This window comes from Bufo gargarizans, chromosome 5 (assembly GCF_014858855.1).
Source record: "Bufo gargarizans isolate SCDJY-AF-19 chromosome 5, ASM1485885v1, whole genome shotgun sequence".
NCBI lineage: Eukaryota > Metazoa > Chordata > Amphibia > Anura > Bufonidae > Bufo > Bufo gargarizans.
In genome coordinates, this window is record NC_058084.1 from 342,368,358 (window position 1) to 342,390,631 (window position 22,274).

At 44.8% G+C, this 22,274-nt stretch overlaps 1 protein-coding gene across 1 annotated transcript in view; it reads left to right on the forward strand.

Moving 5' to 3' along the window:
• The window catches only part of LOC122939448 (cytidine monophosphate-N-acetylneuraminic acid hydroxylase-like), a 239,859-nt gene that overhangs the window by 169,045 nt on the left and 48,540 nt on the right, over positions 1–22,274 (forward strand). Inside the window, exon 12 of the mRNA XM_044295519.1 lies at positions 20,655–20,771. Coding sequence (XP_044151454.1) covers positions 20,655–20,771 — 117 coding nt within the window. The remainder of the gene's footprint in view (positions 1–20,654; positions 20,772–22,274) is intronic.

Here is a 22,274-nt window from a genome sequence, read left to right on the forward strand (position 1 = left end):
GGTTCATTCAACTTTGGGTAGCCTCGCAATATAATGGTAAAATGAAAATAAAAATAGGATTTAATGAGGAAGTGCCCTGGAGTCCAATAATATATGGTTATGGGGAGGTAGTTAATGTCTAATCTGGACAAGGGACGGACAGGTCCTGTGGGATCCATGCCTGGTTCATTTTTATGAACGTCAGCTTGTCCACATTGGCTGTAGACAGGCGGCTGCGTTTGTCTGTAATGACGCCCCCTGCCGTGCTGAATACACGTTCAGACAAAACGCTGGCTGCCGGGCAGGCCAGCACCTCCAAGGCATAAAAGGCTAGCTCTGGCCACGTGGACAATTTAGAGACCCAGAAGTTGAATGGGGCCGAACCATCAGTCAGTACGTGGAGGGGTGTGCACACGTACTGTTCCACCATGTTAGTGAAATGTTGCCTCCTGCTAACACGTTGCGTATCAGGTGGTGGTGCAGTTAGCTGTGGCGTGTTGACAAAAGTTTTCCACATCTCTGCCATGCTAACCCTGCCCTCAGAGGAGCTGGCCGTGACACAGCTGCCTTGGCGACCTCTTGCTCCTCCTCTGCCTTGGCCTTGGGCTTCCACTTGTTCCCCTGTGACATTTGGGAATGCTCTCAGTAGCGCGTCTACCAACGTGCGCTTGTACTCGCGCATCTTCCTATCACGCTCCAGTGCAGGAAGTAAGGTGGGCACATTGTCTTTGTAGCGTGGATCCAGCAGGGTGGCAACCCAGTAGTCCGCACAGGTTAAAATGTGGGCAACTCTGCTGTCGTTGCGCAGGCACTGCAGCATGTAGTCGCTCATGTGTGCCAGGCTGCCCAGGGGTAAGGACAAGCTGTCCTCTGTGGGAGGCGTATCGTCATCGTCCTGCCTTTCCCCCCAGCCACGCACCAGTGATGGACCCGAGCTGCGTTGGGTGCCACCCCGCTGTGACCATGCTTCATCCTCATCCTCCTCCACCTCCTCCTCATCCTCGTCCTCCTCGTCCTCCAGTAGTGGGCCCTGGCTGGCCACATTTGTACCTGGCCTCTGCTGTTGCCAAAAACCTCCCTCTGAGTCACTTCGAAGAGACTGGCCTGAAAGTGCTAAAAATGACCCCTCTTCCTCCTCCTCCTCCTCCTCCTCCTGGGCCACCTCCTCTTCCATCATCGCCCTAAGTGTTTTCTCAAGGAGACATAGAAGTGGTATTGTAACGCTGATAACGGTGTCATCGCCACTGGCCATGTTGGTGGAGTACTCGAAACAGCGCAACAGGGCACACAGGTCTCGCATGGAGGCCCAGTCATTGGTGGTGAAGTGGTGCTGTTCTGTAGTGCGACTGACCCGTGCGTGCTGCAGCTGAAACTCCACTATGGCCTGCTGCTGCTCGCACAGTCTGTCCAGCATGTGCAAGGTGGAGTTCCACCTGGTGGGCACGTCGCATATGAGGCGGTGAGCAGGAAGGCCGAAGTTACGCTGTAGCGCAGACAGGCGAGCAGCAGCAGGATGTGAACGCCGGAAGCGCGAACAGACGGCCCGCACTTTATGCAGCAGCTCTGACATGTCGGGGTAGTTGTGAATGAACTTCTGCACCACCAAATTCAGCACATGCGCCAAGCAAGGGATGTGCGTCAAATTGGCTAGTCCCAGAGCTGCAACGAGATTTCGCCCATTATCACACACCACCAGGCCGGGCTTGAGGCTCACCGGCAGCAACCACTCGTCGGTCTGTTGTTCTATACCCCGCCACAACTCCTGTGCGGTGTGGGGCCTGTCCCCCAAACATATGAGTTTCAGAATGGCCTGCTGACGTTTACCCCGGGCTGTGCTGAAGTTGGTGGTGAAGGTGTGTGGCTGACTGGATGAGCAGGTGGAAGAAGAGGAGGAGGAAGCCGAGAAGGAGGAGGTGGCAACAGGAGGCAAAGAATGTTGCCCTGCGATCCTTGGCGGCGGAAGGACGTGCGCCAAACAGCTCTCCGCCTGGGGCCCAGCTGCCACTACATTTACCCAGTGTGCAGTTAGGGAGATATAGCGTCCCTGGCCGTGCTTACTGGTCCACGTATCTGTGGTTAGGTGGACCTTGCCACAGATGGCGTTGCGCAGTGCACACTTGATTTTATCGGATACTTGGTTGTGCAGGGAAGGCACGGCTCTCTTGGAGAAGTAGTGCCGGCTGGGAACAACATACTGTGGGACAGCAAGCGACATGAGCTGTTTGAAGCTGTCTGTGTCCACCAGCCTAAATGACAGCATTTCATAGGCCAGTAGTTTAGAAATGCTGGCATTCAGGGCCAGGGATCGAGGGTGGCTAGGTGGGAATTTACGCTTTCTATCAAATGTTTGTGAGATGGAGAGCTGAACGCTGGCGTGTGACATGGTTGAGACGCTTGGTGACGGAGGTGGTGGTGGTGGTGTTGGTGGTACATCCCCTGTTTGCTGGGCGGCAGGTGCCAACGTTCCTCCAGAGGCGGAGGAAGAGGCCGAGGCGGCAGCAGCAGAATAGGCCGAGGCGGCAGCAGCAGAAGAGGTAGCAGGGGGAGCCTGAGTGACTTCCTTGGTTTTAAGGTGTTTACTCCACTGCAGTTCATGCTTTGCATGCAGGTGCCTGGTCATGCAGGTTGTGCTCAGGTTCAGAACGTTAATGCCTCGCTTCAGGCTCTGATGGCACAGCGTGCAAACCACTCGGGTCTTGTCGTCAGCACATTGTTTGAAGAAGTGCCATGCCAGGGAACTCCTTGAAGCTGCCTTTGGGGTGCTCGGTCCCAGATGGCGGCGGTCAGTAGCAGGCGGAGTCTCTTGGCGGCGGGTGTTCTGCTTTTGCCCACTGCTCCCTCTTTTGCTACGCTGTTGGCTCGGTCTCACCACTGCCTCTTCCTCCGAACTGTGAAAGTCAGTGGCACGACCTTCATTCCATGTGGGGTCTAGGACCTCATCGTCCCCTGCATCGTCTTCCACCCAGTCTTGATCCCTGACCTCCTGTTCAGTCTGCACACTGCAGAAAGACGCAGCAGTTGGCACCTGTGTTTCGTCATCATCAGAGACATGCTGAGGTGGTATTCCCATGTCCTCATCATCAGGAAACATAAGTGGTTGTGCGTCAGTGCATTCTATGTCTTTCACCGCTGGGGAAGGGCTAGGTGGATGCCCTTGGGAAACCCTGCCAGCGGAGTCTTCAAACAGCATAAGAGACTGCTGCATAACTTGAGGCTGAGACAGTTTCCCTGGTATGCATGGGGGTGATGTGACAGACTGATGGGGTTGGTTTTCAGGCGCCATCTGTGCGCTTTCTGCAGAAGACTGGGTGGGAGATAATGTGAACGTGCTGGATCCACTGTCGGCCACCCAATTGACTAATGCCTGTACCTGCTCAGGCCTTACCATCCTTAGAACGGCATTGGGCCCCACCATATATCGCTGTAAATTCTGGCGGCTACTGGGACCTGAGGTAGTTGGTACACTAGGACGTGTGGATGTGGCAGAACGGCCACGTCCTCTCCCAGCACCAGAGGGTCCACTAACACCACCACGACCATGTCCACGTCCGCGTCCCTTACTAGATGTTTTTCTCATTGTTATGGTTCACCACAACAACAAATATATTATTTGGCCCAATGTATTGTATTCAAATTCAGCGGGATATAAATTTGAGGCCTAGTATTTAGGCGCTGGGTGACCGGTATGGATTTAGTGACAGAATTAGACTTGGAAATGCACAGAAGCGTGTGTGTGAAGTTATTCTGAATGACCCAATGTGCACCTTGAATATTATATACCCTTTTAGGGATAGATTTCAAATAGCTCTGATATAGCAGAAACCACTAAATTATGAAATTGCTAAATTGGGAATTGTATTTCAACCCAGAACAAGAAATGTGCTTGAACGGACACTAAATAACTCGCCCAGCTACAGCACTAGGGACAGATTTAGCGGGATATAAATTTGAGGCCTAGTATTTAGGCGCTGGGTGACAGGTATGGGTTTAGTGCCAGAATTAGACTTGGAAATACACAGTAGCGGGTGTGTGTGAAGTTATTCTGAATGACCCAATGTGCACCTTGAATATTATATACCCTTTTAGGGATAGATTTCAAATAGCTCTGATATAGCAGAAACCACTAAATTATGAAATTGCTAAATTGGGAATTGTATTTCAACCCAGAACAAGAAATGTGCTTGAACGGACACTAAATAACTCGCCCAGCTACAGCACTAAGGACAGATTTAGCGGGATATAAATTTGAGGCCTAGTATTTAGGCGCTGGGTGACAGGTATGGGTTTAGTGACAGAATTAGATTTGGAAATGCACAGTAGCGGGTGTGTGAAGTTATTCTGAATGACCCTATGTGCACCTTGAATATTATATACCCTTTTAGGGATAGATTTCAAATAGCTCTGATATAGCAGAAACCACTAAATTATGAAATTGCTAAATTGGGAATTGTATTTCAACCCAGAACAAGAAATGTGCTTGAACGGACACTAAATAACTCGCCCAGCTACAGCACTAGGGACAGATTTAGCGGGATATAAATTTGAGGCCTAGTATTTAGGCGCTGGGTGACAGGTATGGGTTTAGTGCCAGAATTAGACTTGGAAATACACAGTAGCGGGTGTGTGTGAAGTTATTCTGAATGACCCAATGTGCACCTTGAATATTATATACCCTTTTAGGGATAGATTTCAAATAGCTCTGATATAGCAGAAACCACTAAATTATGAAATTGCTAAATTGGGAATTGTATTTCAACCCAGAACAAGAAATGTGCTTGAACGGACACTAAATAACTCGCCCAGCTACAGCACTAGGGACAGATTTAGCGGGATATAAATTTGAGGCCTAGTATTTAGGCGCTGGGTGACAGGTATGGGTTTAGTGCCAGAATTAGACTTGGAAATACACAGTAGCGGGTGTGTGTGAAGTTATTCTGAATGACCCAATGTGCACCTTGAATATTATATACCCTTTTAGGGATAGATTTCAAATAGCTCTGATATAGCAGAAACCACTAAATTATGAAATTGCTAAATTGGGAATTGTATTTCAACCCAGAACAAGAAATGTGCTTGAACGGACACTAAATAACTCGCCCAGCTACAGCACTAGGGACAGATTTAGCGGGATATAAATTTGAGGCCTAGTATTTAGGCGCTGGGTGACAGGTATGGGTTTAGTGCCAGAATTAGACTTGGAAATACACAGTAGCGGGTGTGTGTGAAGTTATTCTGAATGACCCAATGTGCACCTTGAATATTATATACCCTTTTAGGGATAGATTTCAAATAGCTCTGATATAGCAGAAACCACTAAATTATGAAATTGCTAAATTGGGAATTGTATTTCAACCCAGAACAAGAAATGTGCTTGAACGGACACTAAATAACTCGCCCAGCTACAGCACTAGGGACAGATTTAGCGGGATATAAATTTGAGGCCTAGTATTTAGGCGCTGGGTGACAGGTATGGGTTTAGTGCCAGAATTAGACTTGGAAATACACAGTAGCGGGTGTGTGTGAAGTTATTCTGAATGACCCAATGTGCACCTTGAATATTATATACCCTTTTAGGGATAGATTTCAAATAGCTCTGATATAGCAGAAACCACTAAATTATGAAATTGCTAAATTGGGAATTGTATTTCAACCCAGAACAAGAAATGTGCTTGAACGGACACTAAATAACTCGCCCAGCTACAGCACTAGGGACAGATTTAGCGGGATATAAATTTGAGGCCTAGTATTTAGGCGCTGGGTGACAGGTATGGGTTTAGTGCCAGAATTAGACTTGGAAATACACAGTAGCGGGTGTGTGTGAAGTTATTCTGAATGACCCAATGTGCACCTTGAATATTATATACCCTTTTAGGGATAGATTTCAAATAGCTCTGATATAGCAGAAACCACTAAATTATGAAATTGCTAAATTGGGAATTGTATTTCAACCCAGAACAAGAAATGTGCTTGAACGGACACTAAATAACTCGCCCAGCTACAGCACTAGGGACAGATTTAGCGGGATATAAATTTGAGGCCTAGTATTTAGGCGCTGGGTGACAGGTATGGGTTTAGTGCCAGAATTAGACTTGGAAATACACAGTAGCGGGTGTGTGTGAAGTTATTCTGAATGACCCAATGTGCACCTTGAATATTATATACCCTTTTAGGGATAGATTTCAAATAGCTCTGATATAGCAGAAACCACTAAATTATGAAATTGCTAAATTGGGAATTGTATTTCAACCCAGAACAAGAAATGTGCTTGAACGGACACTAAATAACTCGCCCAGCTACAGCACTAGGACAGATTTAGCGGGATATAAATTTGAGGCCTAGTATTTAGGCGCTGGGTGACAGGTATGGGTTTAGTGCCAGAATTAGACTTGGAAATACACAGTAGCGGGTGTGTGTGAAGTTATTCTGAATGACCCAATGTGCACCTTGAATATTATATACCCTTTTAGGGATAGATTTCAAATAGCTCTGATATAGCAGAAACCACTAAATTATGAAATTGCTAAATTGGGAATTGTATTTCAACCCAGAACAAGAAATGTGCTTGAACGGACACTAAATAACTCGCCCAGCTACAGCACTAGGGACAGATTTAGCGGGATATAAATTTGAGGCCTAGTATTTAGGCGCTGGGTGACAGGTATGGGTTTAGTGCCAGAATTAGACTTGGAAATACACAGTAGCGGGTGTGTGTGAAGTTATTCTGAATGACCCAATGTGCACCTTGAATATTATATACCCTTTTAGGGATAGATTTCAAATAGCTCTGATATAGCAGAAACCACTAAATTATGAAATTGCTAAATTGGGAATTGTATTTCAACCCAGAACAAGAAATGTGCTTGAACGGACACTAAATAACTCGCCCAGCTACAGCACTAAGGACAGATTTAGCGGGATATAAATTTGAGGCCTAGTATTTAGGCGCTGGGTGACAGGTATGGGTTTAGTGACAGAATTAGATTTGGAAATGCACAGTAGCGGGTGTGTGAAGTTATTCTGAATGACCCTATGTGCACCTTGAATATTATATACCCTTTTAGGGATAGATTTCAAATAGCTCTGATATAGCAGAAACCACTAAATTATGAAATTGCTAAATTGGGAATTGTATTTCAACCCAGAACAAGAAATGTGCTTGAACGGACACTAAATAACTCGCCCAGCTACAGCACTAGGGACAGATTTAGCGGGATATAAATTTGAGGCCTAGTATTTAGGCGCTGGGTGACAGGTATGGGTTTAGTGCCAGAATTAGACTTGGAAATACACAGTAGCGGGTGTGTGTGAAGTTATTCTGAATGACCCAATGTGCACCTTGAATATTATATACCCTTTTAGGGATAGATTTCAAATAGCTCTGATATAGCAGAAACCACTAAATTATGAAATTGCTAAATTGGGAATTGTATTTCAACCCAGAACAAGAAATGTGCTTGAACGGACACTAAATAACTCGCCCAGCTACAGCACTAGGGACAGATTTAGCGGGATATAAATTTGAGGCCTAGTATTTAGGCGCTGGGTGACAGGTATGGGTTTAGTGCCAGAATTAGACTTGGAAATACACAGTAGCGGGTGTGTGTGAAGTTATTCTGAATGACCCAATGTGCACCTTGAATATTATATACCCTTTTAGGGATAGATTTCAAATAGCTCTGATATAGCAGAAACCACTAAATTATGAAATTGCTAAATTGGGAATTGTATTTCAACCCAGAACAAGAAATGTGCTTGAACGGACACTAAATAACTCGCCCAGCTACAGCACTAAGGACAGATTTAGCGGGATATAAATTTGAGGCCTAGTATTTAGGCGCTGGGTGACCGGTATGGATTTAGTGACAGAATTAGACTGGGATATGGCCAAAAAATAAACAGACTATTGCTGGTTAAATGCACTTGGTGTGACAGCTTCACCCTGATGTAGGCTTTAGCCAAAAAACAACCACACCATTGAGGGTTAAATGCACTTGGTGACAGGCGCAGCTTGCCCCTGATTTAGTATATGGCCAAAAAATGAACAGACTATTGCTGGTTAAATGCACTTGGTGTGACAGCTTCACCCTGATGTAGGCTTTAGCCAAAAAACAACCACACCATTGAGGGTTAAATGCACTTGGTGACAGGCGCAGCTTGCCCCTGATTTTGTATATGGCCAAAAAATGAACAGACTATTGCTGGTTAAATGCACTTGGTGTGACAGCTTCACCCTGATGTAGGCTTTAGCCAAAAAACAACCACACCATTGAGGGTTAAATGCACTTGGTCGCAGCTTGTGCTGGCGCACCACAAGACACAAAATGGCCGCCGATCACCCCAGAAAAATGTGACTGACAAACGGTCTGGGCAGCCTAAAAACAGTGAGCAATTGAGGATCAGCAGCTCAATGATCCACAGCTGCAGATCGATCAGTTAATCAAGTCCTTTGGAGGAGTTAATCTGCCTAATCTCGCCCTACTGTCGCAGCCGCAACCTCTCCCTACGCTAATCAGAGCAGAGTGACGGGCGGCGCTATGTGACTCCAGCTTAAATAGAGGCTGGGTCACATGGTGCTCTGGCCAATCACAGCCATGCCAATAGTAGGCATGGCTGTGATGGCCTCTTGGGGCAAGTAGTATGACGCTTGTTGATTGGCTGCTTTGCAGCCTTTCAAAAAGCGCCAAGAAAGCGTCACAAAAGCGCGAAGAAAGCGACGAACACCGAACCCGAACCCGGACTTTTACGAAAATGTCCGGGTTCGGGTCCGTGTCACGGACACCCCAAAATTCGGTACGAACCCGAACTATACAGTTCGAGTTCGCTCATCCCTACTCCTGTCCACTTGAATCATCAATAAATCATTTATGGCCTTTCTCTGTTCGTACAGTCGGTCCAACATATGGAGGGTATAATTCCAATGGGTTCAAACGTCACATATCAGCCTATGTTGGGGGATGCCGTTCTGCCGCTGCAGCTCAAGGATGGTGTGCTTTGCGGTGTATGAGTGTCTGAAGTGCATGCAAAGTTTCCTGCCCATTTTTAGGATGTCTTGCAGATGGTTGGAAGACTTCAGGAAACGCTTGACAACCAGATTGAACAATTAGAAACATAGAATGTGTCGGCAGATAAGAACCATTTGGCCCACCTAGTCTGCCCATGTGTGTCACGTGTGCCATGCAGGGCGCATGTCTGAGCTCTCCTTGACGCAGCGCTGACACCATGTTCTTCCCGTTGTAGGTCACCATGGTTCCGATTTTAAGTTGTCGCGGAGAAAGCCAGGATTCGATTTCTTGATTAAGGACACGGAGCAGTTCCTCCCCTGTGTGACGCCATTCGCCCAGGCAAACGAGGTGCAGAACAGCCTGACACCACCTTGCCCTGCACATGTGGTATTCTGGAGGGGCACTGTGTATTGTCCCTGCCGTGGAGGCTGCTGAGGACACTGTGGAGGATGAGGAGGCAGAGGCGGACATTGTCGTAGGACCAACTGTATAAGAATGTGGAGGCAGAAGCAGCGTCAACAGGCCAAATTGCTGTTGTGGCTATGCAGGAACCACATTCACCCAGTGGGCCGTAAAGGACATGTATTGTTCTTGACCATACAGCTCCACATGTTGGCACTGCTGTGCACTTTGGCAGACACCAACAGGCTCAAGGACTGGCCCACCTTCTGTTCTACATGTGTGTGCAGGGCTGGTACTGCCTTTTTGCTTTTTGGCAAAGAAATGACAACTTGGGACTTTCCAGCTCGGCACAAGCCATCAGTTCTCTTAAAGGTGCAGAGTCCACCACTTGGAAAGGGAGGGACTGCAGCACCAGCAACTTGAACAAAAGCACGTTCAGCTTCTGCACCGTTGGATGAGTGCACGCATACTGTTGTCTCTTGGCAATCGCTTCAGTGATCGATTGTTGACGGAATGACTGACTAGGAGTAGGAGGGCAAGGAACAGGAGCATCAGGACCAGCAGATGATGGGAAGGACAGAGGTGATGGAGCCTTGACTGCCTGAAACTGGGAGCATGCCACTGGGTGATGCAGTGGTTGCTGGGGCAAGCTGGACCACCACATCGGAGCCACAGTGCTCCCAGGCAATTTTATGGTGACGCTCCAGATGTTGACGCAGGTCAGTGGTACCAACATTGGCACCCTGGCCATGCTTCACCTTCTGCCCACAGATTCTACATATGGCCATGCTCACATCCTCCGGCGGCCTAACAAAAAACTGCCACACCGCCGAATAGGTGATTTTACCCCCAACACTACACACTGACTAACTGCTACCGCCGCTGCCTCCATGAACTCATGCACCTCTACTTCCCAGGCAGGTAGGGTCCTGCGAAGCGGGTGGTCTACCACGGGAACGTTTGGCTCCTGACCTCCCACTGCTGCCACGCTTCTGACTTCCGGCCACGCTAGTGACTTGCTGGCTTCGCTGCTGCCTCGTGGTCAAGCTGCCACCCTCTTCTCCAGATGATGATGAAGCCTCTTCATCACCTGGCTCCCAAGTGCGATCAGCTACATCATCATCGAGTACTGTCTGCACGTCACTGATGTCCTCCTCAACCGTCTCTTGGCAGGAGCCTGACTTCTCGCAACACCAGCTCCCACGCCACTCTCCTCATCACTACTTGCCTGCCTAGTGGAGGAAGCGGCGGATGTCTCCTACAGATCTTGGCTGGGCAGTAGCTGCTGACTGTCTTCTAGTAGCTTGTCCTCATTGCATACTGGAGATGATCCCACAGCATACAATACTTCTCTGGCTGAGTTAACAGAAAAGGACAGAGGCAGGTTGAGAACAGGCAAGGGCACAGGGCCTGCTCCCGGACCATGCCAACTGAGGGTTGTGTCTGACAAACCCACCGACTCTTGGCTGGGGGTGTCTAATGTAATTTGGGACAAAATGCTAATATTGGGGAGGGAGGGGGGGCGCACTGGCCGCCAATGCTTTTAATACTGGAGAGGGAGGGTGGTTTGGCCCCTGCTGCCTGGCAGCACCCGATCAAGGGGCTGAGATCCGCACAATTAACCCCTCGGGCACCCGAGGGGTTAATTGTGCGGATCACAGCCCCCTATAAGAGATCGGGTGGTGCCAGGCAGCAGGGGGAAGTTATGTACACAGTTCTTAGTATATTCTAACTTGAAGCGTCCCTATCACCATGGGAATGCCTCTGTGTTAGAATATACTGTCGGATCTGAGTTTTCACAATCTTGAAAACTCAGATCTGAAAAAGCTGTTATGCAGACGGATCCGTTCTGAACGGATACCATCGTTTGCATTATAGATGCGGATCCGTCTGTACAGATACCAGACGGATCCGCACCGAACACAAGTGTGAAAGTAGCCTAACTGACCGGAAAATATATTTTCTTTTTCCACTAATACATGCCACGAAAGGCTTTAGAACAAATAACTGCATTGCTGATTGACAAATATATACAGTACAGACCAAAAGTTTGGACACATCTTCTCATTCAAAGAGTTTTCTATATTTTCATGACTATGAAAATTGTAAATTCACACTGAAGGCATCAAAACTATGAATTAACACGTGGAATTATATACATAACAAAAAAGTGTGAAACAACTGAAAATATGTCATATTCTAGGTTCTTCAAAGCTTTGCTTTGATTACTGCTTTGCACACTCTTGGCATTCTCTTGATGAGCTTCAAGAGGTAGTCACCTGAAATGGTCTTCCAACAGTCTTGAAGGAGTTCCCAGAGATGCTTAGCACTTGTTGGCCCTTTTGCCTTCACTCTGCGGTCCAGCTCACCCCAAACCATCTCGATTGGGTTCAGGTCCGGTGACTGTGGAGGCCAGGTCATCTGGCGCAGCACCCGATCACTCTCCTTCATGGTCAAATAGCCCTTACACAGCCTGGAGGTGTGTTTGGGGTCATTGTCCTGTTGAAAAATAAATGATGGTCCAACTAAACGCAAACCAGATGGAATAGCATGCCGCTGCAAGATGCTGTGGTAGCCATGCTGGTTCTGTATGCCTTCAATTTTGAATAAATCCCCAACAGTGTCACCAGCAAAGCACCCCCACACCATCACACCTCCTCCTCCATGCTTCACAGTGGGAACCAGGCATGTAGAGTCCATCCGTTCAACTTTTCTGCGTCGCACAAAGACACGGTGGTTGGAACCAAAGATCTCAAATTTGGACTCCTCAGACCAAAGCACAGATTTCCACCGGTCTAATGCCCATTCCTTGTGTTCCTTAGCCCAAACAAGTCTCTTCTGCTTGTTGCCTGTCCTTAGCAGTGGTTTCCTAGCAGATATTCTATCATGAAGGCCTGATTCACACAGTCTCCTCTTAACAGTTGTTCTAGAGATGTGTCTGCTGCTAGAACTCTGTGTGGCATTGACCTGTTCTCTAATCTGAGCTGCTGTTAACCTGCGATTTCTGAGGCTGGTGACTCGGATGAACTTATCCTCCGCAGCAGAGGTGACTCTTGGTATTCCTTTCCTGGGGCGGTCCGCATGTGAGCCAGTTTCTTTGTAGCGCTTGATGGTTTTTGTGACTGCACTTGGGGACACTTTCAAAGTTTTCCCAATTTTTCGGACTGACTGACCTTCATTTCTTAAAGTAATGATGGCCACTTGTTTTTCTTTACTTAGCTGCTTTTTTCTTACCATAATACAAATTCTAACAGTCTATTTATTCAGTAGGACTATCAGCTGTGTATCCACCTGACTTCTCTACAACGCAACTGATGGTCCCAACCCCATTTATAAGGCAAGAAATCCCACTTATTAAACCTGACAGGGCACACTTGTGAAGTGAAAACCATTTCAGGTGACTACCTCTTGAAGCTCATCAAGAGAATGCCAAGAGTGTGCAAAGCAGTAATCAAAGCAAAAGGTGGCTACTTTGAAGAACCTAGAATGACATATTTTCAGTTGTTTCACACCTTTTTGTTATGTATATAATTCCACATGTGTTAATTCATAGTTTTGATGCCTTCAGTGTGAATCTACAATTTTCATAGTCATGAAAATAAAGAAAACTGTTTAAATAAGAAGGTGTGTCCAAACTTTTGGTCTGTACTGTATATATTGTGGCAATGTGAACATTGAAGCGTTTTCCCCAGGTTCCAGTCCGGGACTTAGGGCATGCTCATGTCCAGGGATCCTATTTAATCCTGCTACTGGATCTTGGGTGTGTCTCACTCTGGAGGGTGTGCAGACAGATGCCTGGTGAGGCTCTGTCAGTGTGGTCTCAGATAGGCCAGGCTGAGGGGCCACGAGGCTATGCAATAGCCTGGACTTTGGGGGACTTGCACACAGAAGGCTGGAGTGACGCTGTGTGGTCTGAGCCGGGAGGGCTGAGAGACCACTATCCCCCAAGAGACACTGGTGTGAGAGCAGCCCGGAGGCTGCTGAAGGTTGGGCTGGGAAAGCCGCATCTCATCACGGGTGTGAACTGTGGTACGCTTTAGGTGAGTCAGGGAAACCTATGTGTTTAGATAGGGCCCAGACGGGCAAGGTATTTTATTTTGGCTTTGTGTGTTTTTTCTTTATGCCATGTACCACAATAAAGCACAGTTTGGCCCCTAAATCCTGGTGTCTGTAAAGAAGCGTGTGTTTGCAACCCCTGGAAAAGAGCTAATCCCCTACAATATATATATATATATATATATATATATATATATATATATATTTATTTATTATATATAATATATATTTTTCCACTAATACACACCACAAAAGGCTTTAGAACAGATAACTGTACCGCTGAACGGCAAATATATATATTTATTTCCACTAATACACGCCACAAAAGGCTTTAGAACAGATAACTGCACCGCTGACGGCAAATATATTTTTTTCTTTTTACACTAATATACGCCAAAAAAGGCTTTAGAACACATAACTGCACCGCTGAACGGCAAATATATTTTACTTTTGCCACTAATACACAACAAAAATGGCTGTAATTTTAGCACTTCACCACACATCGGCTAATAAGCCCTTTTTTTCCCCACTAATCCAAGCCAAAAAGTGATTCAGAACATATAACTGCACTGCACAAGGGCAAATAAAACATATAAATATTTCCTTGTAATAAACCCTCTTAATGCCTGTTTCAAACAGCACTTGCACCCCAGTAAGAGCAGTTAGCTGGAATTACAGAGCTGTATAATGGCAATTTGGGTGCCTAGTCAGTGCAGCAAGGTGTAAAAGGATTGTTCCTATTACCCAGGCTGTAACCTCCCCTACTGAATCCTGTTCAACATACATGCTGTTGAATGATTCCTGACTATCCTTTCCCTACACCTTGAATAATCTTGCCCTGCACTTGTAAATCGTTTTCTTAGCACAATTAAGTTTTTTCTAACACTGTCCCTAGCGCCTGCTGACGTCTCTCCCTGCACTAAGTACACTGGTAAATGGCAGAATCTAAGATGGCTGACGCTATTTATAGGTCTGTGACATCACAGGGCTGGCTGCTGATTGGCTGCATGCATGGCATTATGGGTGATTCCGCCTTCCCAGAGTTCCTTCCTCCATGTCCTCACACGTGCAGCAGCCATTTTAGAAAAAAAAATGCAATTTTTTCCTGAAATTCGGATTGAATTCCTCTTCGTCAGCTTTGATTTGCTTATCTCTAATTAGGATCTGTTGTAGCTGTTCTGATGACACAACTTATATCACGTTCATATAGCGCTCTTTCCCTTCTGAGCCCTGCGTTGTGCCCATACAGCAGTTTACAAGCACAAATAGGATGTTTATATAAACTGAAGAATCTGGGTAATACATTTAGAGTTTTGTTTTGGCTGTTAACCCTTGCTGTTTTACAGGAAAAATTGCTTAAAATGGAAATCTGCAAACAAAAAGTGACATTTTGAAATTTCACCTCCATTTTCCATTCATTCTTGGAGGATACCTAAAGGGTTAACAAAGCTTTCAAAATCTGTTTTAATAACTTGAGGAGTATAGTTTCTAAAATGGGTAATTTATGAGTAGTTTCTACTATGTAAGCCCCGCAAAGTGGCTTCATAACTGAACTGGTCTTTAAAAAAAAAAGTGGGTTTTGGAAATTTGGGTATTGAAAATTGCTTCTAAAATTCTAAGCCTTCTAACATCCTAAAAAAAGTAAGGCCCCTTTCACACGGGCGAGATTTCCGCGTGGGTGCAATGCGTAATGTGAACGCATTGCACCCGCACTGAATCCGGACCTATTCATTTCTATGTGGCTGTGCACATGAGCGGTGATTTTCACGCATCACTTTGCGTTGTGTGAAAATCGCAGCATGCTCTATTTTGTGCTTTTTTCACGTAACGCAGGCCCCATAGAAGTGAATAGGGCTGCGTGAAAATCGCAAGCATCCGCAAGCAAGTGCGGATGCAGTGCGATTTTCACGCACAGTTGCTAGGAGACGATCAGGATGGGGACCAGATCATTATTATTTTCCCTTATAACATGGTTATAAGGGAAAATAGCATTAGGGCTGGAGCAGTTAAAAAAAAGAAAAAATAATTTAACTCACCTTAATCCACTTGCTCACGCAGCCCGGCTTCTCTTCTGTCTTCATCTTTGCTGTGCACAGGAAAAGGACCTGTGGTAACGTCACTGCGCTCATCACATGGTCCGTCACATGATCCATCACCATCATGATGGGTACCAAACATGGCAATTTTTTTCACACGCGTGAAAAACGCATTACAATGTTTTGCACTTGCATGGAAAAATCGTGCATTTCCTCTCATCCGGGCAAAAAACATGACGCCTGTGTGAAGGAGGCCTAATTGACATTTTCAAAATTTTGCAAACATAAAGTAGACATATGGGAAATGTAAAAGTAAAAACTATTTTATGAAGTATCACTATCTGTCTTAAAAGCAGAGACATTCCAAGTAAAAAAATAATCAAATTTTCCCCAATTTCTGTAAATTTGGTACTTTTTTTATAAATAAAGGTAAAACATATTGACTTAAATTTATCACTAACTTGAAGTATAATGTGTCATGAGAAAATGAATGGCTTGGATAAGTAATATTACTACATAAAGTGACACATGTCAGATTTGCAAAAACTGGCCTGGGACTGAAAGTGAAAAGTAGCTCAGTACTAAAGGGGTTAAAGAATTTTTGATGATTTTATTTTTAATTTTCAATATATATATATATATATATATATATATATATATATATATATATATATATATATCTCAATATATAGATATATCAATATCTACATTTAAACAAAAAACATAAACTTTTCAGGGTTTTTATACTGCCCACTAAGAATAATGATAGGGACACTTCTTGTTCTGTACAGATCACTTTACTGGAGTCAACCGCTTATCTATACACAGATGTGATAGAATTACAGGCAGGATTAGAATGACAGATAAGACAGAATCCACCATTCACAATAGGTGATTGTCAAAGCTTATCTATTCTTTCCTTATACAGTGACCTCTTCCCAGGTCACAGAGCATGCCTTAAAAACTCTCCTATAGAGGTCAATGAGGTCCCCTCCTGACCATTGTGTCTATGGACCTTGGGGCTGCCACTAGGCTCAGCGCGGCGGACTCCTGGCAGCGGCTTCGTTGAGCAAAGTTCGCATGCGTTTCAGGCCGACGCCAGGAGTTCACGGCGCATCAGGATGAGTCTAGTGTGCAGGCGCGGCATCTTGCAGAGGGACTGGTAGGATTGCGGAGGCGGCACTGAGCTAGGGAGGCGGCGCTGGGCACCGGACGGCGAGTGGTGTGGCCGGGCAACCTGTATTAACTGACCTCCCCTTGGACACCTTAAGTGAGTGATTGACAGGTTATCAAAAACTATTTTTTGTGCAAATAGAGCCACAGTGAAGTTTAATAATGCCAGCTTAGGATTCTTATTATTACTTCAGACATGAGCATATGTTTAGGTTATAGGGGTAAAATCTCATGACAGAATCCCTTTAAGTACACTGTGTTATCTGAAAAGAGCAGTGGCTTGTTGGGATCAAGCGTCCCTGTTTACACACACACAATGGCTTATTCTGTACAAGTTTCCAAAAATGATGCATTAACAGAGACAGAATGCCTGTCTGTATTTATACACACACAACTGTTAATTGTCATAAGAAACAGTGGCTTGTTCTGAAGTTAAACAAGCCTGGAAAACAATCTCCCTTTTTTTTGATAGCAGCAGCATTACGCTGTAGAAAGGGTGTAGGGGTAATAGTAGCAGCAATAGTAGCTCCAGGTACTGTGTGTGCGCCTTTGTTGGGGAGTAGTTGTAGTAGTAGCAGATGTGTAGCGATAGTGCAGTAGGGATAATTGAACTGGTAGTAGGGGGATTAGCAGCATGAAGTAGCAGTGTTTTGAACACTGACAAATCACAATTTTGTCCTTTTGGATGTGATGACGCCCCCTGCTACGTTGAAAACCCTCTTTGAGTTGACACTGGAGGCTGGACAAGACTGTACAGAGAGAGCATACTCGGCCAGTTCCAGCCAAACTGCCTGCCTAGAAGTCCATGGGTTCAGAGAACACTTTATGTGGTGGAGAAAAGCCAGAGTCCAGATAGGCCTGAACCTGGTTGTTCAGGTGGTACATCTCGGTTTGCAGATTTGGTGCAGCACATGGAAAAACTACTTCATCATGTTGATGATACTGAAACTGGCTGCTGCAGATTCTGCTGTTTGTAGTAGAGGAGATAGGGGGAGGTGGATGACTCAATGGGGAGGTGAAGAGGGGCCTTCTGGTTATACACACAAGCGGCAGGTGTCTGATCACCGAAAGCTGAAGCAAGCTGCCTACACAGTGTATCCTGGTGATAAAGCAATTTGGTCTCCCTTTTGGCAACATAAAAACATTCCATCATTTTGCATTGATAGTGACGTGAGGGTCTAAAAGTATGGCTATCTAGTAATCATGAGATTAATTGATAATAAGGATACGCCTGTCATTATTTAAGCAGGCAAGTATGCAGCTTGCCATTCTCGCCAGCGTGCCAGAAGGTTTATTCTGGCTCCTCCCCCAGTGAGATGTTGGTCATCATGGCCAGTGTTGTTACCATCATCAGCCTCATCCTCTGCACAAGCCATTCCTCCTCCTGCTGCTGCTCCTCTTCCTCCAGTAGTAGCTCTTTATCCTCCACGGGTCTCTCTTTGTAAATTTCCAACAGCTACAGGGCAGACAATAAGATGCGTTAGCTGTTCTTCTTCCACCATCCCTTGTTGCATTAGCATGAACGTCTGTTCTAAGATAACTATAAGGGCTATGACATTGTTGATACCACAGTTGTCCCTACTGACAAATCTGCATCTGAGCTGCCAATGCCTGACCTCAAAATGTCACATGCCCCCTGCTGAAGTGGTCTGGTGCATGACAAAATCATTGACCACTTTACACTCTAGTATTTGCAAGGTGGAATTCCAGGGAGGTGGAACGTCGCTGATCAAGCAGCACTATGACAGTCTGTTCTGTCTCTGCCAAGCCCAGGAGGTAGTTTCTTGCAACATAAGAATGGTCGATATGTGAGGGCAGTCTCCTGGACATGGCCAGCACCCTCTGCAAGCCACTGTACTTTTTCAAAAAGCATTGCATGACTAAATCGTGTCTTACAGGGACTATTGGTGTAATTTATCAAACTGGTAGAAAGTAGAACTGGCTTAGTTGCCCATAGCAACCAATCAGATTCCACCTTTCATTTTCCAAAGGAGCTGTCAAAAATGAAAGGTGGAATCTGACTGGTTGTTATGGGCAACTAAGCCAATTCTACTTTACACTAGTCTGATAAATTACCTTATATGTGTTATTTCCCTCAAATGCAGAGCATCCACAATGTTCCTGCCATTTTCACTGACCACCTTGCCCAGTTGGATTAAATGCCAGCAGAATGTCTATTGCTTTATGCACTTTAGCAACTGATTGGCTGTATGGCTGTAAGGATTTTCATGAAGAAGGACGGATAAGGCGGATATGTGCCTTGTGCGGGAACAGTTAAGCTTGCGCACCAATGGATTTCTGGGCACTTAGTTTTTTCCTGGCCACACATTCCATTATTGACATAGCAGGGGTGTAGTATGAGCAGGAAAATCAGCAACTGATGATAAGGACACGCTGTTGGACATGGATGCAGCCTGGCTGCCACAAAGGAGGCCAGGAGAAGGACACTTGTTGAGCTACCTGGCAGCCACTTCTGGTTTCCCACAGTAACTAGTGATGCTGCTTAATAGAGCTGTGGTGTCTGCATTTGTGTTTGAACACTCATGGCTTGCAATGCTTTTGTCTTCTGGCACTGTGGAATGAAAATGCAGGAGATACTCGCACAGAACTTGGCTTAGATCTGGCACATCTTGCGCTTGTGCCCAAAGCATCAACAGCCCCCGAGCTGACCATGAGATATGACCCTGTCAGTTTTTAGGAGGTTTTGACCGTACGTTGCCTCTGCTCTTTATTGCCTCCACAACTACCCTCCTCCTCTGATGTCACCTCCTCCTCACCAATTCGCCTCCCAGGCCCTGTCCAACACACAATCATCGTCACTGCCATCTTCACCCTTCAAACCACTTTTATTAGACTGTGATATGCCATTGTGGGCTCCTTGACCCCTCTCCCGATTACCTGCTCTGTTTTAGCCCCTAGTCCCACTGTTTCCACCACTGCCCCTACTGCCACCACTGTGGCTACAAGTGCAACTACTACTAACAGCACTACCAACACAGCTACAGTATGTATGGGGCCCCCGCCTCCCTCTGAACCTCCTTCTCACAGCAGTCCAAAGTGATAATGCATTTGAAAGGCTCCTCAGGGGTTGCAAGGAGGAGGAGCAAGAGGAATGCTGTGACTCCCTTCTCCAACACATGGTGTCAGGTGCACAGGTGACATCCACATCATCCTGCTGTGACTGAGAAGAGTAGTGAGCAATCCAGTCCACAATCTCATCCTCTTTGTCCTCATAAATAATGTGATGCCCATCAGTAGCAAGTACTGTGGCCTACTATTAGTATTAGCCGCATGGCTGGTGTTGCTAATGCTGTTTACACTACTACCCAATTTCTGACTCTTCGAGGCCTAAAAAACTCATGGGTATAATACACAGATTATAAAATGGTACTAGCAAAATTGCAAGTGTTTTTTTTTGTAATTTAAAGATAGAGGTGAAATTAAATGCTCCTCCCCTTCTACAGAGTGGCCCACGAAAAAGTAGAAAATTAGCCTCCCTCCAGCGATAGTATGACAAGATAAGTTAGCAACTTAATTTATTTTTTAACTACCCATAAATTGCAAAATATACTGTAAGTGGTCCCCGTTCATGTCTATGCATATTTGGGGACATTGGATTATATAATGGGTTTTTTTTGTGGCCCCACTGAACAGAGCAACAAATGCGGACAGCACACAGAGTGCTGTCCGCATCTTTTATGGCCCCATTGAAGTGAATGGGTCAGCATCTGAGCCACAAAAAATGCAGCTCAGATGTGGAACCAAACCAAGGTCTTGTGCATGAGCACTTAATGTGTAATTTAATTTTTATGTATTTAATATCTCTGTGCAGCCGTGTTTTACCACGTTAGTGTGGGATTGTCTCTAACCTTTTTAATGTGATTTTATATTTTTGAAATTAATAAAGATTTGTTCATTTTGCCATACAATGGGGCAGATAAAAACAATGTCACTTTATCCATAGTTAAAGTTCAGTGACATACTGTACATTTTCCTTTTTATATAGATGATTGAAACTGATGATGATTTTAATGATCTATCAAGAGGATATACCTACTTGGTAGATTTCTCTGACTTATCTTTCCCTGCTGTAAGACCAAGTCGTGACCATGCATATGAAGAGGTGAGTTATTTAATTCATATAGTAATTTACTATTTCATATCAGTCTCGCAATGTGTCACCTATTATTGCATATGGACATCTTCGAGGGGCATTATCCAAGCAGGTTCCCCTCTATGACCTAATATGGGAGGTCACTCTGTAAGAGCAGCTCCCTTTCTGGCAGAGTTATTTGTGTATTACATGGAAGGCCATTTACTTTAATAGCCACCATGTAGTGTTACATTTTTCCAACAAAGAAAATAAAAGTTCCTAGCTGGCCATGGGTTTCCCAGCAAAATTATGTTTTAATGGAGGTGCCAGGAGCTTGATCTGCACGATCACTTCATTTCTGTGACAGCTCATATCTGATGATACAATCCCCTTGAAGGCTATGGCCACATGCACAAACAACTTCTTTACTTCTCTAATGTGGTTAAAATTAAAAACTTAAATAAAGTTTTATTAAAATATATCTTTATGTATGTTCATCTGCTATACAAATGTTTGTTTCTCCATGGTGATAGACTACAAACAAACCCTGTGTAGTCTGATCTTGTAGTCAAATTGTTTCCTATCCATCACTTATTTCTTGCTAATCATATTTTAGAATGAAAAAACTGACAATTATAAGGATGTATTAATGTAGGATCAGACTACACAAGATTTGCTTGTTTTCATTAAAGGGAATGTGTCATATGAAAATGACCTTTTGCCTAAATCAAGATTTTGTGTTAAATATATTTTAACCCCTTAAGGACACGGCCATATTTCACCTTAAGGACCAGGCCATTTTTTGCAAATCTAACCAGGGTCACTTTATGTGTGAATAACTTTAAAACACTTTTACTTATCTAGGCCATTCTGAGATTGTTTTTTCGTCACGTATGGTACTTCATGAAATTGGTGAAAATGGAGTAAAAAAAATAATATTTTTATTTATAAAAATATTCCAAATTTACCCAGAATTTTGAACAATTAGCAAATTTCCAAGTTTCAATTTCTCTACTTCTATAATAGTAATACCTCCAAAAATAGTTATTACTTTACATTCCCCATATGTCTACTTCATGTTTGGATCATTTTGGGAATGACATTTTATTTTTGGGGGATGTTACAAGGCTTAGAAGTTTAGAAGCAAATCTTGAAATTTTTCAGAAATTTTCAAAAACCCACTTTTTAAGGACCAGTTCAGGTCTGAAGTCACTTTGTGAGGCTTACATAATAGAAACCACCCAAAAATGACCCAATTCTAGAAACCACACCCCTCAAGGTATTCAAAACTCATTTTACAAACGTCCTTAACCCTTTAGATGTTCCACAAGAGTTAATGCAAATGGAGATAAAATATCAGAATTTGGATTTAATCAACTTTTTCCAGTAACAAAGCAAGGGTTAACAACCAAACAAAACTCATTATTTATTGCCCTGATTCTGTAGTTTGCAGTAACACCCCATATGTGGTCGTCAACTACTGTACGGGCACACGGTAGGGCATAGAGGCAAAGGAGCGCCGTGTGGTTTTTG